The 16645-nt window shown below is 47.6% G+C and overlaps 1 protein-coding gene across 4 annotated transcripts in view; it reads left to right on the top strand.

The window, feature by feature from the left end:
- Positions 1-16645, top strand: part of dab1b (DAB adaptor protein 1b) — a 52223-nt gene that overhangs the window by 21594 nt on the left and 13984 nt on the right. For all 4 annotated transcript variants that reach the window (XM_086203045.1, XM_086203044.1, XM_086203043.1 and 1 more), the window contains 5 exons: positions 7208-7347; positions 10710-10808; positions 13152-13283; positions 14788-14907; positions 15255-15293. In XM_086203045.1, the coding sequence (XP_086059171.1) occupies positions 7208-7347; positions 10710-10808; positions 13152-13283; positions 14788-14907; positions 15255-15293 (530 nt within the window). The remainder of the gene's footprint in view (positions 1-7207; positions 7348-10709; positions 10809-13151; positions 13284-14787; positions 14908-15254; positions 15294-16645) is intronic.

Raw genomic sequence — 16645 nt, 5'->3', positions numbered from 1 at the left:
GAGAAGCAGGGGAACCAGCGACCCCTCAGTTGCTAGACGGCTACGCTCCCTCTGAGCCACGCCGGCCCCCCTCTTTTTGACCACATAACTGTAATGAAAGGTACATGTCCATGGGATTCAGGCTGATCGTACTCTAGAAAGTTCTGTCATGGAACCACTGACCCCTGTTTTTTGCGAAGTTTTGGAAGAAAATGTAAATGGTGGACGCTGATTTCTGAAGGAGCGTGGATGGAGCCTGTGGCTCGCATGAGCGATCTATGAAGTGGTTCATGCAGATCTTCAGGTCAAGCTGAAGGCTACGATTTAATTATGATCTATCAATGCAGCTCAGACAGCAGAGCACAGGCCAACACCTGTCACTGCAGAGTGGAATGACGCCTGAATGCATCCATCCATCATCCATCCATCATCTAGCCATCCATCCATCCATCATCTAGCCATCCATCCATCCATCATCTAGCCATCATCATCCATCCTTCATCCATCCATCATCTATCCATCCATCCTTCATCTATCCATCCATCCATCCATCATCCATCCATCATCTAGCCATCCATCATCTAGCCATCCATCCATCCATCATCTAGCCATCCATCCATCCATCATCATCCATCCTTCATCCATCCATCATCTATCCATCCATCCATCCTTCATCTATCCATCCATCCATCCATCATCTATCCATCCATCCATCATCCATCCATCATGTTTGACACATCGCAGGTGAAGCTCCTGACATGAACTACGGTCCTGTTCCATTCTCAGCGATGTGCTGCTAATTGAAGCGGCTAAACGACACAAAATGGGACAACAATTGATTTAATCTCTCGACCATGTAAGCGTTTGACGTATAGAAATGGAGGATAACATATTGTGGTATGTCTGTAATTTGCAGGATTACATAACCATGAACAGCCTCCTGAGCCTTGGTGGCGGCTAGCAGCCAGGTGTGCAAACAGCGAGGGTTGACAAGCCCAGCATAGCACAGGTTCACGTCTGGATAAACACTCACAAGATGAAGACAGTAACATGTAAAGAAGACACACGCTCCCTTTTAGCAGAGGTTGGCCTCCTCTTGCTCAGCCTGGTTAGCTCACTCATCCATCAGTGTTTTAATTCACCTCCTGAAAAAGAGGAAAAAGTTGCAGTATTCACACTACAGGGTCCGTGCGACTGCAGGAAGCCCTGAGGGAGCGTGGACCCTGCAGAAGAACTCCCCATTAACACTGGGGAACAGTTTTCACGTTAAAAACCGCAGTTCATACAAAGGTAAAACATTAAACAAGGATGTGGGTCTGCGAGGCATCGGGAGATGGTTTCAAATATGATCATCAAAATTGTCCTCAAGAAAGGTATTCATATGAAGTACCGTGCGTACTTTTTACTCAATAATCCTTTCAAAGACTGCATTTCAGACTGAAAATATCACTCGCGGTCACAGGACACACACAGCCCTGACCACGTCACCTTGTGCGTTGGTTTTACAGATGTCATGTTGTCATTCACTTCCCTCAGAGAACCAACCTGACTGCCATGGTAGCGCGAGGCTGTAAGTGCCCCTCTACCCTTCGACAGAAATGCTTTACAGTGATTTTACTCCATCTCCATAGCAACTGTTTCTCTTCCTCTGTAATCTGTGCACAATAAATGATTTATATCAGTGAGGTAGAGGGGAGGACAGGGCAGGCTTGGGCCCTCCACAGGCCCAGCCTTAGCATTAGCATGCAGCAGGGGGGATCCAAGCGGATCCAAGCCTCTGAATACTGGGCGAGTGGTCCAGTCAGAGCTCAGTGGGAGGTGGTCCAGGCCTCGTGGCCGCATTCATCTCGGCGGTATGTAGGGCGTGCGCGTGTCATCCACTCAGCTGACACCGAGGGAGCCCACGTACTCATTCAGTTCTCAAGTTGCCTCATTTGATCAATAACCTGGCAAACTGTCACAGCAAACTGTCTGATGGCGCTGCTTCACAAAGCATGGAGTGGAAAATGTAGCTGACTGTAGCCAATCACCAGTCAGCACACCGGCATGCGCGTGTGCGGTGAGTCAGCATGATGCGCTTCCCTGATGACGCGTTCAGTACCTCCCATTAACTCTGCTACTGTTAACCAACCACTGCTGAACCAAGACCTCAATCCAGTGATTAACGCCAACGTGGGGCCTTTGACATCCGTGTGGGTTGGGCGAGGTAACAAGCGCCGCTGTTAGTGTTTGCAAATGTGTATCCGTGTGTTTGCTGAGGCTTACGCAAGTTATTTTGTGCACACGGGGGAGGCAGATGGCAGGGACAGATTTGCCTTCCTCAGACATCCATTCTCTTTACTGCTGCTTAAAGTTGTCAGCTGGCAGCGTTGATGAGACAAACCTAGAGCTTTCATGCTTTTATGTATGTGCAGCATCGCAGAATATAGCTGTTAATAATGTATTTGGCACGTCAGTGAAAAGTTGGATGGGCTTTGCCACAGCTCTAATTATAGCTAAGGGGACGGCCGGCCGGCAGACAGGACCTTTGACGGACTGAGACAGGCAGACATGGCTACATATTCTGAATGGTTCAAAGGTTAACTTTCCTCAGTGCCTGCATCCCCAACAAAAAGTTTCCTGTTGCCAAGTCCTGATATCTGCAGGGGCACTTCTGACTCTCCATCTGCTGCCATCTGTCCCTCCACTGTCCCCATTCTAGAGTGGCAAAGAGGGGGAGGCTACGCTGTGATCAGAGACAAGCCCGGGAACAGTATGAAGCATGGCTAACAGTAATTGTTCTCTCCGTGGTGCCCGTGTAGGGCCTGGGCCTCAGCAGACGCTTTGAAAGACTTTGATGTCCAGTTCTTGATATGAGACTATTTTATGGCATTTTGGATTTTGGTAGTTGTGGTTAAATGAAGGCAGCGGCAAAGATTAGGAAGAACGACAAGACATTTAGAAATAAACTCCTGCTGTGCGCTCAGGCTGGCTGAAGGTGTGTTGATATCCAGCTCTTTTTTAGTTGTATTTTTGATTTGTGTGTAATAAAACTTCAAAGACAAAACATTCAAAATTTGAATGAAACTGTCAAAATTACAGACGGGAGAATTAGGGCGCCACCTACTGTTTGTGTCAATGAACAAACACTGAGGATGTAAATGTGGTAAAAATGAACAATGCATTTGGATGGAAACCTTCCTTTAGTGGCTGGTCACTGAACTGAGGAGCATGAAGGTTTGACAGTCTTCATCTGGAACTGTCCCAGTCTGTCAGGGAGGAGGAGCCATGTGGAGGGGGAGGAGCCATGTAGTGAGACAGGAGAGGAGACACTGCTGAGGCTGCTGGGTTAGCTAACTGGCTAACAGTTACACTTTCAGAGGTTGGAACTTGGCAGGTTCTTTTGTAGTTTTATTCTCTTATTAGCAGTACACCCTAAATGTAGGTTGAGCGCAGGCGGAGGTTTGACCAGGCTCAGCTCTGCAGTGCGCCGCTGTGTCCCATACACACGTTTATACCCTCAAATCCACAAGCACCTACTGGTACCATAATAAAGTCGATACGTCACATTCTCTGATTTTGGCGTCGGCTCGGTAAAAGACATGGACCTCAGACCAGCAGGACCACAGATGGCCGGTGCGTTCGGCTACACTTAGACTCACAGTAGACGATTCTCTAGGCAACCGTCTGTCACACAAATTATGAGCATCACGCTCACAGGCCAGAATACTGTGAGGACCATTCAACTTTGTGTAATTGTAAATCCAGAAATCCAGAGGAGTAGATGCCCCCTCACACACACACACACACACACACACACACACACACACACACACACACACACACACACACACTTCATTTCTCCTTTCTTACAGTGTGCAACAACATGAAACAGCATGCCTCGCAGCTCTTTAGTCTTCAAATACAGCACACTCGCTTGTCTTGATCTGAACCCAGAGCACGTAGCATACGAGTTATGCCACTGTGTCAAGACTCTCATTGGGTATGCAAGGCCTACTTTTTTTTTTGGGGGGGGGGGGTGTTCTGTGCATAAACCTCTAAATCTCTCCTGAAGGGTTATTAGGGAAATGGCACGCTGTATGTAAGGAAACAAATGGCACAGAACATCTGGTTAAAGCTCATCTGAGAGAGCTGCGCTGAATTGGACCGATCGTGTTTAAAATGCAACTGGAGCAGCATGCATTTTACATTACATTAAAGAGTGTGAGTCAGTTAAACCGGGATGGAATGCGTAATGCTGTATGAATAGACTGCAGCCTCTGTATGAAGGGATTTAAATCAGGTGCAGCATTAATTCTTGCAGAAGTGCCCTCTCCCCCCGCATCTTTCCTGCAGGGTTCAAGCAGCAGCGATGGTGCACTCATGTGTCTACAGGTCTATTTAACTACCCTGACAACAACCTGAGAACGTTCACGACTCTGCATGGTTGCCACGCGCACACCAGGTTGAGGTAGGGGCTATATACACCAGTCATGAGCCTTTGGCAGGGAAACAAGTCTGAATTAGACCCAGATTCTGACATTCACTTGCTTAGAGACTTTAATGACTTGAGCATCGTCAAGCCCCCCCCCCACCCCCACCCATGGAGAATTGTGCCCTCATGAATTAGTGAGAGGGTGTGCATAGCCAAGACAAGTGCTTGCTTTAGAAGCGAGACTTTTTCATTTGCGCAAGGCACTTAAGTTCCTCTTTTAAGAAAAAATCTAAATTTTCTGTTTGATTTTTTAAATTGAGGGATGAAGGGGGAAATTCCATTAACGCGGATGGCAACTCTGTGTATTTCTGGGTGGAATAAGCTCATTTTGGTGTGATATGGTCTTTGAACGAAGCCTGACAGCCTCTGTTAGGGATGTTAAACCTTGTCCTCGTCTCGCGCACAGCTCAGCCAGCTACTTTAATGTGCCGTCAACTGGTGTGCCGCTGGAGCTCGTGACCTAGAATCGAGTGAGGCCTGAAAACTGTTAAATTCTCCAAGGTGCTGGTGACCTTGATTTGAAATGCTGCCGCTATCTCTTTGTGTAAATATGAGGGGTTGCAGCTTCCAGCCCTTGCACAGGTAAAGAGGGGAGGACTTGCACATTGTAGCTTTGCAACCACAGTCAAAACTGTGTGTCTGCAGACAAATGAGGAAGGTGTCAGTGTCAAGGTGCTGTCAGGGCGGCTGCAGCGCTTGACGGACAGAATAATCAGCAGTGGGTTGGCGGAGAGAAGGGAAGAGACGACAGCGGGCCAAAAAAGCACAAGGCCACCTAGAAACACACTTGCAGACACTTCCCTATCCCAAACCACCCTACTGCCACCACCTGACATCCATGACCCATTTAGGGGGGCTGGTGGATTGTGGGTGAGCGCTGGACCAAGATGATTCCTCTCAATAGCAGCCATTTAAGCTGGTGTGTCATCAACCACAGCACCCATGGGAACTGTGGGTGCAACATGGGGGAAGAACCCCCTGCCCTGACAGTTTACCCCCAGGACACCCACAGACGAGTGCTCTGACTCACGTAGCACAACCAGCTGCAGGTCAAACTTCAAGGTCATTATTCTCTCAGTCTGCCACCAATTTATGATTAATTCTGCATTTTCTTTTCTTAAATATCTAGAATATGTGGCTGGAGGAGATCTCACACACACACACCTCTACTTGTTCTATTCATTACATTCACGTGATGTTAGAGACATGGACGTTGTCCAACTGATAATGAATTTTTCATATACACATTGACAGGTTAGTCTGATTGAAGTCCTACTTTTGTTGTCCCACAGACGTACTTCGGTTGTGGTTGTTGCTCCAGCAGTGCAGGTGAAGGTCCTGTTTCTTCTGGTATTGTGTGGTCAACCGGACCGCTTCAGTTCACCTGAAAATGTTTCAGCTCCCATCCAAAAGGCTCCTTTGGTTCTGTCTCAGAACCTTTGGGATGAACCTCTCATCCACTGACCGGCTGACTGAGATGATTGCTCCTTGCTCCACTCACTCCAGTGTTAGTGCACCACAGCTGCTATGGGTAACCACCACTCGAGCACATCCTGCTGTCGTGCTAGATTCCAGGCTGATTTGGTGACATGCACTACCTTGGCAACCCTTCCTGGGCTGTTTCCAGCATGGACGTGAGCCGATGAAGGCCTGGGAAGCTGGGAGTGGCTACAGCATGCTAGCAATCTCTGCTGAGCAGGAGTGTGGCCAGTCTGATGTTGCGCCAGCGAGGAGCACTTGTGTTTGAGTCTTGGTTGAATCACGTTGAGGGTCACTTTCCACAGTCAGCCGCACCATCTAAGTAAAACAGCCACAGACTCGATGGCTTAACATCCACCTTTATCCCTAAAAGATGCTTGAAATTCACATACAGAGTAAAATTAGAGCAGCAGCGGCGGCAGTATTGCGAGAGATGCTGACCTCTGTTGACGAGGAATACTAACGATGAAGTCCAAACTTCAGCACATAAAAGGCTCCAGCGACCAAAGTCGCAGGAAACTTCCAATTAACACATTTCTCTACAGCTGAGGGTCCAACCACCGCTGGGAGAGGTCAGGCCTCATAAAGCCATCAGGTCAAAGCCTCCACAGCTAACGGAGAGTGACCAGTGGTGTCAATTCAAAGTCAATACAAGCAGCACTGTTGCCTCACACCTGTAAGACACAGATATTCAGGGCCATCATTACAACCCTAACTCAGCTTGAGGCTGCTGGTTACCTTGCATGAGGAAAGTTTGACCGTCGCCGGCTGGTAGGAATCAATAAGTACAATCAGCTCTTCTCCATTCAGGTACACTAGAACAAGAGAGTGGATCAACTCAATGATCTAACTGAGCCCCAACTATGGCTCGACTCCCCCCACCGATGCTCCTCCCTGGGGCTGATTTGTGTCTGTGTCGTTACCGCTGCAGCCTGATGGCTGCTTCCCTACAAGTGGGCTTCGTCTGCTTGTAGAATTACTTTTCTCCTGATGCATTTCCTGAAACTCATTTCCACACCATCTTCTCCTCCTATTTATTTCAGTATTGACTTCAGTAAACACAACATTTACAAGCTCAGATTCTCTCAGTTTCTGCCACCATAGTTTGAAGTTCCAGAGGAAACTCAGCGGAGGCAGAGAAACCTCTGCCAACGGTCACGAGCGAAGGGTCGCATTCCGAGGCCGCTCACACCTTTATTATTCAGGGTGAATCCTCTCTTTTGTTTTCTCCTCCTCCTCCTCATTTCCATCACTCTTCTCTATCTCCCACCTCAGGTCAGGACCGCACAGAGGCGGGGCTTATTAAGCGTTTCCGTGGAGATGGTGTGCGCTACAAGGCCAAGCTGATTGGGATTGATGAGGTGATGGCAGCACGCGGGGACAAGCTGTGCCAGGACTCCATGATGAAGCTGAAGGTGTGTGTGTGTGTGTGTCATCTCAGACAGATGTGGGACAGACATGCCTGCTCGTGTCTGGTTGGCTGGTTGGGTGAGTCATGGGACCTGCCGTCTTCGGCATGCACGTCACTGCAGCTGAGTTGGGAAGTGAGCAGACGGAGCGCCGACGCGTCCAGCCTGGCGACTGCGGTGCTGCTGTGCGCTCGTTTCCCTCCTGCGTTCCTCTGATCGGCAGCTGTGCTAATCACAGATCTCTGCGTTTATTCTTCTCTGACCTTGGAGGCAAACTTGGCTTCTTCTGTGACACTTAAAGAATTTTCACTGCAGCAACAGTAACCCCCCCCCACCACCAATTTATATGTCTTCCCGTGTCACTCACAACCAGCTAGTTTGAATAACAAAGTCCATGATGGTTCACTTGCAGCACACATGAAAACTGTGATAATGTGACCCAGATATTTCCTGCTCTGCTCCTTCAGAATCTCGCTGAGAACTGAATAAATGAGGGTGGATTCTGCCCTAAGTGACAAAGTGGGGAAAACAATCTGAGCGGGAGATGAAAGGGTCAAGTGATCCTCAGCTTATTACGGAGCATTCTGCAACAAGCCGCCGCTAAGAGCCCTGCGTGGCTTGTCAAGCTTCCCATTCTCACACGCCACACGTGTCACTGATGTCAGGCTGAAGCTGCAAGTTGCTGGCGAAATGTTAGAGAAGACGAAGCATCAGGATGTGCTGACGCAGAACATCAGCTCCTCTTCCTGGGTCCCAGAAGATCACAAACCATGTTCCCATGGAAGACAGTTCTAGACAAAAACAATCAAGTGACATAAAAACATGTTGTACCAAGTATTTCTGACATTACTGTGCATATTTTCATTTATACTTCCACTTTATATCATTATATCATATTTCTTATATATTTCTAAGAAATGATTAATATCAGCTATATACATGAGAAGTGACTCACACTTGAGTCAAGACTCCATTCCTGCATTACCTCGTACTTCCTACTGTAAATGTCTCCAGAAACATACTTCCAACACGCCGCTGAGCTGTAAAGTGAGATAGTTTGTGACCAGGCACCAAGTTGGACACAGGTGAGGTGGAACCCGGCGTCGATACTGCCAGTCGCAGCCATCACTGGTCCCTTTGAGCTGGAAACGGCACCGTGGTGCTGGACGCCAAAGCGAATGTAGGAATCCCAAACACTGATCAGTGATGCGCCTGTCAGGGCACCAGTAATCCCAGTGCTCCCATGACCAGCCTAAGACAGAGAGAAGCAGGATGTGAAGTGAACAAAGACACAAGAGGGAGGCGAAGTGAACATGAAGCAGGAAAAAACTAAAACTGGGTTCAGTCAAACATTAGACAAACAACAACCATAGAAAACTCAAGACTCCAACCTGAAAAGTCTGGAACTGAGCCCAAGACTGACAAAGAACCCCAGGTCTTTGTGGTCCAGGTGGAACTGGAACAGGAAAAGCCTTTAAGATGGAGGAACATCAGACAACAGGTTTGTCTCCAATGTAAACGTCCACAAATCCAGTAGAGCTGAGAACTGTTTCCCCCTGATGTAGAAGCACCACCCAGCAGGCTAAATACTGCATAGTAAGTGTACTCCGAGGAAAGGGCCTTTTAAGATAACGAGAATGAAAAGCTCCTGGTAAATGACCTCGATCACACACACACACACACACACACACACACACACACACACACACACACACACACACACACACACACACAGTTGACTTCCTCTCCTCCTCAACATCCTGAAAATGGCAGCTGGGTTTACTGGATTCCAAGTACAAGGACACTCATCACTCCCTTTGCTTACAAAAAGTAGTACATGAGAATCTTTGCAGGAGGAGGCGCCGTGATAAATGCTCCTGCGCTGGAGAACATCTCCGCCTTTCTGTTCGAGAACCTTCTCCCAGACGCTGCTGGAGCTCAAATGTGTGGGAAGCCCCGGGAGGAGGAGCACTATCACCAGCAGCAAAGCTTCTCATTGCCCACGTCCATTCCCACTGATAGGGCCAATAAAACAAGTTTTTCACTGCCTGGATCTGACATTTCAGTGTTGCCCTCCCATGACTCCTGGAGGCACCAGCCAGCAGCCACTTACAGTCAATGCAGACCTGCTATTATCTGGACAGCGATAAAGGAGGGGACGGGGCTCTATTGAGCTGCCTCTCACTGCCGTGAGCTCGAAACTGCCAAATGGAGAAGAAGAATGGCTGATTGACACCAACCATCCACTCTCCTTCCTGCCTGCTTCATTCTCACTTCTTCTCTTCCTCCCAGTACTGCTCCATGTACACATGGCCAGATATTTCTCTGATAGTGATACTTCAGGCAAAAAGTGATTGTTGCCTTTCAAGTACTCAGTAATAGGAGTCTTCAGCTCACTAAGATGCGTCTTCCCTCCCGCATCAGTCATTTTCTGACAGTTCGGCTATTGTTGGCCATGAGTCTCCGTTAGCTTCAAGCTAAATACTTGTAGCTGGTGCTCTCTGCATTCTGGGGTCACTAAGAAGTGATAAAGGAGGGACAAAACATCTTTATGAGCTGACGACTATAAGTGAGTATTTGAGAGGTGAACAACATTTTGGGGCTGAGGTATCACTCTTCGTAGGGGGTAGTTAATGCTACTCATAATGGACTCGGGTTTTAACATTAACTGAGCTTTAAAAGCAAAACTGCACACAAAAGAGGTCGACTGCTTGTCAGAGTAACAAGTACTGCAGTTTTGTCGAACCACAGACAGGTCTTTCTTCTCCCTCTCTCCTCTTTTCTTTCTTCCCTCTCTTTTTCGGTTGGCTTTGTTCTATGAAAGACATGTCAAGCACACAGGTTGCCTCAAATGGAACATGGTAGAAATGTTAATTGTCTCTTTATTAGAGTTGAGAATATTAAAGGAGCTGCTGAGCTCCATGGGAAGACACACTTCAAAGGCTGGATGGGTTGTTCAGTCAGCGTTATGTGGAGCTGCTGGAGCAGCTCTTCGGTCAGCAGCGCAATCCATTTTGTCAGCAAATCTCACCTTATTGTTGTTAGCTAGCACTCGTGTATGTCACGTTGAAGTGCAGTAGACCCACTTCAAGAAAATGGAATGGGGGACAACGCTCAGGGAAGAAAAGACGGCAATTATAATACAACTCGCTGCACAAGGTGATGATGTGAATTCCTGCGAGAGTGAAGCTTTAAGAAAAGGCACATGAAAGAACATTCTGTCCCATCACATCTTATGTAAGTCCTGTCACCCTATCCCCCACCCCATCTCCCACTCACCTGAGTTGGAAGAGAAGAAGGCACACTGTCTTTCAAGCTGAGCTTATATCCTTTCATCTCTCCTTGTCGTTTTTTTTCATCTCCTGCAGGGAATGGCTTCCTCAGCACGTTCCAAAGGAGAACACAAGCAGAGAGTCTTCTTGACCGTCTCCTTTGGTGGGATCAAGATTTACTGCGAAAGATCAGGGGTGAGTGTCATGTCAGCGAGCGGGCCTGGGGCAGATCTGCACCACGAGGCCTCCGCCAGCTGCTGCACTGTGAACCTACAGTACAGGACATCCAGCGGGCAGATGCTTGCACGGCTCACTTCACCATGACTGCCAAGGCAGCCATCTTGTGATCCTGGCTGGAAAGGTTGGCATAGAGCTGCAATCACTGCACGGGTAGAAGGTTATGCTGGGGGAAAAAAACGCTTAATTTAGCTAAACCTACAGACCCGGCTTACACCTGGTGTTAGAATCAGGAAGCGCTCCAGCACATGGGCAGGTGGGAATGTGCCCAGATGCATTGAGGAGCAACTGTGATCTGATTGACCAGAACACCTGTGGAGGTGGTCGGGGACGCGTCGTGACCACGCTGAACACAAGCGTCTTCACGGGTTTGACAGAATCACGAAGGGTTAGAAGAGAAACATTTAAGAAGAGCTGACTGAGACCGATGTGAGAGACGGAGCGAGGGCTCAGATCAGACCAGCTGTAGACGCGTCAGCTTCAGTCCTCTGGTACGATCACGACACAAAATCATTCACATGGCATGTGTAGATTGTGTGGGAACACAGCCTGAGAGCCTGAGGAACTGGGAAGATCCCACTGGGAACGTTGTTGAGAGATCTGAGACGCAGCCTTGACTGAGGTCTCTCAACCTGGCAGAGAAAGAAGCCTCTTGATTGTGAATTCAGGCCGCTCTCAGAGCAGGAGGTGAACTTCACTGTTTCCTTCTGTAAATGTGTCTTCATTATGTACTGATATTCGTGTAGCTAATGTCCTGTTAGCCTTCCAGCTAGCTGCAACTGTTCTTGTATTCTGACAGTAAAACCAGCTTTTGTGAGGGCGACCATGTTGCCTGTTTGTTGTCATGGCGCAAACGCTCCTTTCCTAATGGGAACTTTCTCACATCAGAGTGCTTCGTAGGAGCAGCGAGTCGGAGACTCTTCTCAGTCATCCGGGTCACAGAACTCTTCAGAACTGAAAAACACAAACAAGTCCAGTTAGCAGTGACCCAGCACTGAAGACTGGCAACATGAAACTGCATGTCTCCTGTCTGATGAGCGGCCATGAGTAGACTGGCTTCAGCCCGGCTGTGCTAAGGGACATATTTAAGATCACTCCGGCCCTGTCTGCCTGCTAATGAGAGCGCAATGAGCAATGTCATGGTGATGTGAGGAGACGGGCTGTTTCTACCTCCATCCTGGCTTCCATCCCCCTGGCGGGCTCAGAGGCCTGCTGTTCCATTACAGGATGATCGAGGGGCCCGTCTCCCCGTCCTGGAGCGCCGTGCAGCCTAGATAGGCCCGCTCTGCTCATCAGCGCTAGCTGATAATTAGCTCTCAGTTCCACCCCTTAATGATCATTGCTGCTAATACTAATTACACTGCGGCTCCACCTCAGCTGTCGTTAGTGCTAAACTGATAATTATGCAACAGAATTTGTTCCGTGGCTGCTGACTCTCATACAGCCACCAACCGTCTTTCCAAAAAAACAAAAAACAAACCCAAAACCACGGCCATCTTTGATGATGTGTGTTTTCACTATGACTGATGGTGCTGTGGCGTGTCTTCCATCTGTAATGAAAAAGAACATTAAGCTTCCACCACCAACTCAGCTCACCAGCGCTGACAGGCTCATTTGTTGTGAGGAAATCATGCCCCCTAATGCTCTTCATTTTATTTGCTGATTACTGGCAGTAAATAACACTCCACACTTAATATCCCTCTCCAGTTATGATGGCGGGAATGGCGGCGACTGCAGAGCAGGCAGCGTCGGCAAGCCTTTACATGCTAATACTTTATGTAAAGCTGACATGACAAGTCATATTAGTTGTGTATTTTACATTAATCTGAGGCGTCGCTGGCTATGCTCCCCGCTGCATGTGTCTAATATCAGCTAATATTCAGACGAAAGCTCCTCCCCGGCGCCAAAGCTTATCTCTGCTAATAGCGGGCTGGCAGGTGGGTGTGCCTGCATGACAGTGGAATCACTTTCACTGTTCATATTGTGGGAGTGTTTTTGTCTGAGCTGTCCGTCAGTCGGCAGATGTAAACACTCACATGCACTAGAGTGATGGAACTGTGTGCACGATATTGCGTCGTCTCCGTAGCACCATGTGAGTCTCTCCTCCATCAGGGACTTCCTTCGTGTAGTCGGTTGTGTTTGGCTGGTGCACCACAGTCTTTGACCCACTTTTTCCTGGCAGCCAACAGCTCAGCAGTTATTATAAAGCATTATGAAGAGACCCACTTTCAAATAAAACATGGTTCCTGACTCCTTTCGTGGAAGTCTGATCTGTTTCTGCGCTCTACCTGCGCTGTCTAGGTGCTCATGCATCACCACTCAGTCCACGAGATCAGCTACATTGCCAAGGACACCAGGGACCACCGGGCCTTCGGCTACGTCTGTGGGAAGGAGGGCCATCACAGGTTTGTGGCCATCAAGACGGCCCAGTCGGTGAGTGCTCTCCTGCTCGTCTGAAACCTTGGGAGGAAAGTCCTTGAGGGAGCTCTTATGAATCTTCCCACTCAAGAACTTTTCCAAGAATAGAAATGTAAAGCATGTTGGAAGGGATTTATTTATTCACTTTACTTGAAGTCACTGCTGGACCTAAAAATGAAATAAACATTGTCTGTCTAATTTAATATTCATTAACAATGTTAAGTTGTTGTTTTAAGTTGGAAAACGTCAGTCGTATCTCACTGTACGTTTACAGTTGTACCCACGCGTCCACGATGAAAGATTAAATTGTCTCCATCTCGCTGAGATTCGACCCCTGAAGTATTTCTGTCACATGAAAACTAATCAGATCGGGTTCCTTTTGCTTCAATCAGAAATATTCTTGCAAATCCTTTGGTTTTTGCAGTGAAGGGACTTGTTGCTCTGTCACAAATATTTGCCAGAGTAGCCAGCAGAGACAGAAAGCTCCTCCCCTCAGCTCAACTTCACTGGCTGAGCCAAGACAGTCGAACCACGTGCGCCCAGGACGACCTCTGACCTTCTGAATGTATTGTGGAATTCATGACATATTCAACACACATTAAAGCACATCTTTTAATACATAAAACATGCATTGAATTAAATGTATTGAATGCAATTAAACATTAATGGAATCAACATTAGGATTGGATGAAGGATTTACTCTTCTGACAGTTCCAGTGAATTCTTCTTGGACGCTGTGTTCAAAACTGAATTCTCAGTGTTTCAGATCTTATATTTGCATACTCAGCGACACGGTGGAGCAGTGGTCTTCACTGTGGCCCCCCAGCAAGAAGGTTGTGGGTGGAGCCCCGGCTGCAGCACGGGGTCTTTCTGTGTGTGAGTCTCCATGTTCTCCCTGTTCCTGCTGGGTTCTCTCTGGTACTCCAGCTTCCTCCACAGTCCAAAGACATCAAGAGGGACCAGGTTAATCCAGACTCTAAATTGACCGTAGGCGTGGCTGGGAGAGCCAATGGTTGTCTGTCTCTATGTGTTGGCCCTGCCATGGACTGGTGACCTGTCCAGGGGGAAGGCTGCTGGGATAGGCTCCACCCCCACCACCCTGAACAGGACAAGAGGGAGAACATGGAGTGATGGATGAATGGATGGGGGGATGGTGGATGGATATTTGCATACTCTTATGGATGTGCTCTTCAGGTGGATAAACCCTATTCAAAGAGACACTTGGGCCAAAATCGCAAAAGCACTTTTTCCCTCTTGCCTGGACTGGACTTCCTTCTCGATTATTTAGCGGTGAATTCGGAGATATCTCTTTCATCCCGTTTCCCATCCTACTCTTCTTCTCCCACGTCTTTTGAATTGCTCGTGTTCTCCTCAGACATCTAAAGATCTTCCTCTTCCTCTTCATGATCTTTGCTCCTGTGTTTCATCCTTCTTTCGCTCTCTTGTCCCTTTGGTGCCCTACTTTATTAATCCGCTTTTCTCATATCCTCCTCCTTCCCTTCAAACATCTCTCATCCAGGCGGAGCCTCTCATCATTGACCTGCGCGACCTCTTCACTCTCATCTACGACATTAAACAGCGGGAGGAGATGGAGAAGAAGGCCCAGAAGGACAAACACTGTGAGCAGGCAGTCTACCAGGTAGGACTCTCCGCGCATGTTTCTCAGTTTGGTTTTGCATTCTGACGTGAGATCACACACAATAACTCAGCCAGGGATTCGTTCACACAGCAGAACTTGGAGTTGCACTGCAGGCTGTGTTTGTCTGCACACTGGTTCATATGCGAAGGTCCAAATATGCTGTGAATGTGAAGTTGTTTGGCTGGAATCAGATACACGTGAAAGGAAACTTGAATGTGATGTAACACGTTCCTGTCAGTATGGACCTCCATGGTATTTCCGTCCGTGTTCCTCTTAACAAAACTGCGACTTGGCTTTTTACCGATAACAATAAAATGTCATCTGCCTTGTGTCCCGCCCCCCCACAGACCATCCTGGAGGACGAAGTGGACGACCCAGTCTACCAGGTCGGTCTGCAGACCCACTAGGCAGGACGCATCACTGCGGCACTGCTGCTCTTTCCTTATGTCTGGGAATCAGAAAAGAATCAATGCTTAAGTTAAAAATCCTCTCCAGTCACCGATCTGCTTGGATTAATGAGTCATGAAACTGCACCATCCCAGTAAACACAGTAGACCATCCTAGTGGACAGTTTTGTTCAACCATTCAACCTCCATCTGCCAGTGCAGTGTTGTACAACCATATTTTTTCCGTTGATCCGTGTCAATGTTCTGATTTCTTCCAAAGACATGCCCCCTGACTGGATGTTAACCCCCCCCCCCCCGCCCCCTCTATGCCCTGTGCATTTATTTGGCTCAACATGTTTTTCTGTGTTTGCTCACACTGAATACAGACAACACTAACTCTTACTCCGTCCAGCCACCTCCCAGATCACCTCTGTTCTTTGCTCTTAAAGTGTGTTTGCATAAAGTCATTCCATTTGCAGCTTTCAGTTGTGTTGATGTTGGTTGACAAAACTTCAGACTGCAGCCAGAAGTCTTTAAGGAATAGTACATGTGCTGGCTGTCATGCAGAGAGTTACATGAGAGACCCTCTTGACAGCAAATGTGGAGCAACAACCAGCAGCCTTGCTTAGCTTAGCCGCTGAGCTAACCATCCCTTGCTCTGTCCAGAGCTAACCAAAGTACCTGCTAGTACCCAGACGTTTGGTTTGTGATGCTGCATTTTCACTGACTTACTGAGCTTCTGTACTCAATTCTTAGTCTAAAGTTAGAAAAAAGCAGTTTGTTAATATGACATCTCTCCTTGTGTGATAGTATTCATTCTTTTTTGCATTGTCCCTGTTTAAGTAAGCTGTAGTCCTACCATGCTAATAGACACATTACATTTTATTTGTTTTGACTACAAATTATAATTTGTCCTGTATTATATCAACCTTGCTTCACATCCGCCCCAATGCATGATTTGTAGCCAGTTAGCTTAGCTTAGCTTGCCTTCAGAGCAAAGACAGGAAACACGTTAAACTATTTCTTGGCACAGATACAGCAGGCAAGTTTTTATTCTTAAGATGTCGAAAACCTCTGATCACGACAGGTGCTGTTTCAAGCAGCCATTTTCCCTTGTCTCCAGTCTTTGCTCTGTGCTAAGCTAAGCTAAGCTAAAATAAGCTAAGCTAAGTGAGACTGAGAGCGGTCCTCTTATCTAATTCTCAACATGAAATTAAATATTCATGTTGCCCAAAAATGTGGAACTGTTCCCTCAGTTTGAGATCCATAGACTACATACATTTATTCCTGCCATAAAGGACATATTTAACCATGAGGCCTGTGGATGTTGAGCAAATGTTCTGACCTCTGGG

Source organism: Aulostomus chinensis, chromosome 5 (genome assembly GCF_037954235.1).
Source record: "Aulostomus chinensis isolate RoL2024-O1b breed Wild chromosome 5, RoL_Achi_v1.0, whole genome shotgun sequence".
Taxonomy (NCBI): Eukaryota; Metazoa; Chordata; class Actinopteri; order Syngnathiformes; family Aulostomidae; genus Aulostomus; species Aulostomus chinensis.
This window is presented reverse-complemented; position numbering and strand designations above follow the sequence as displayed.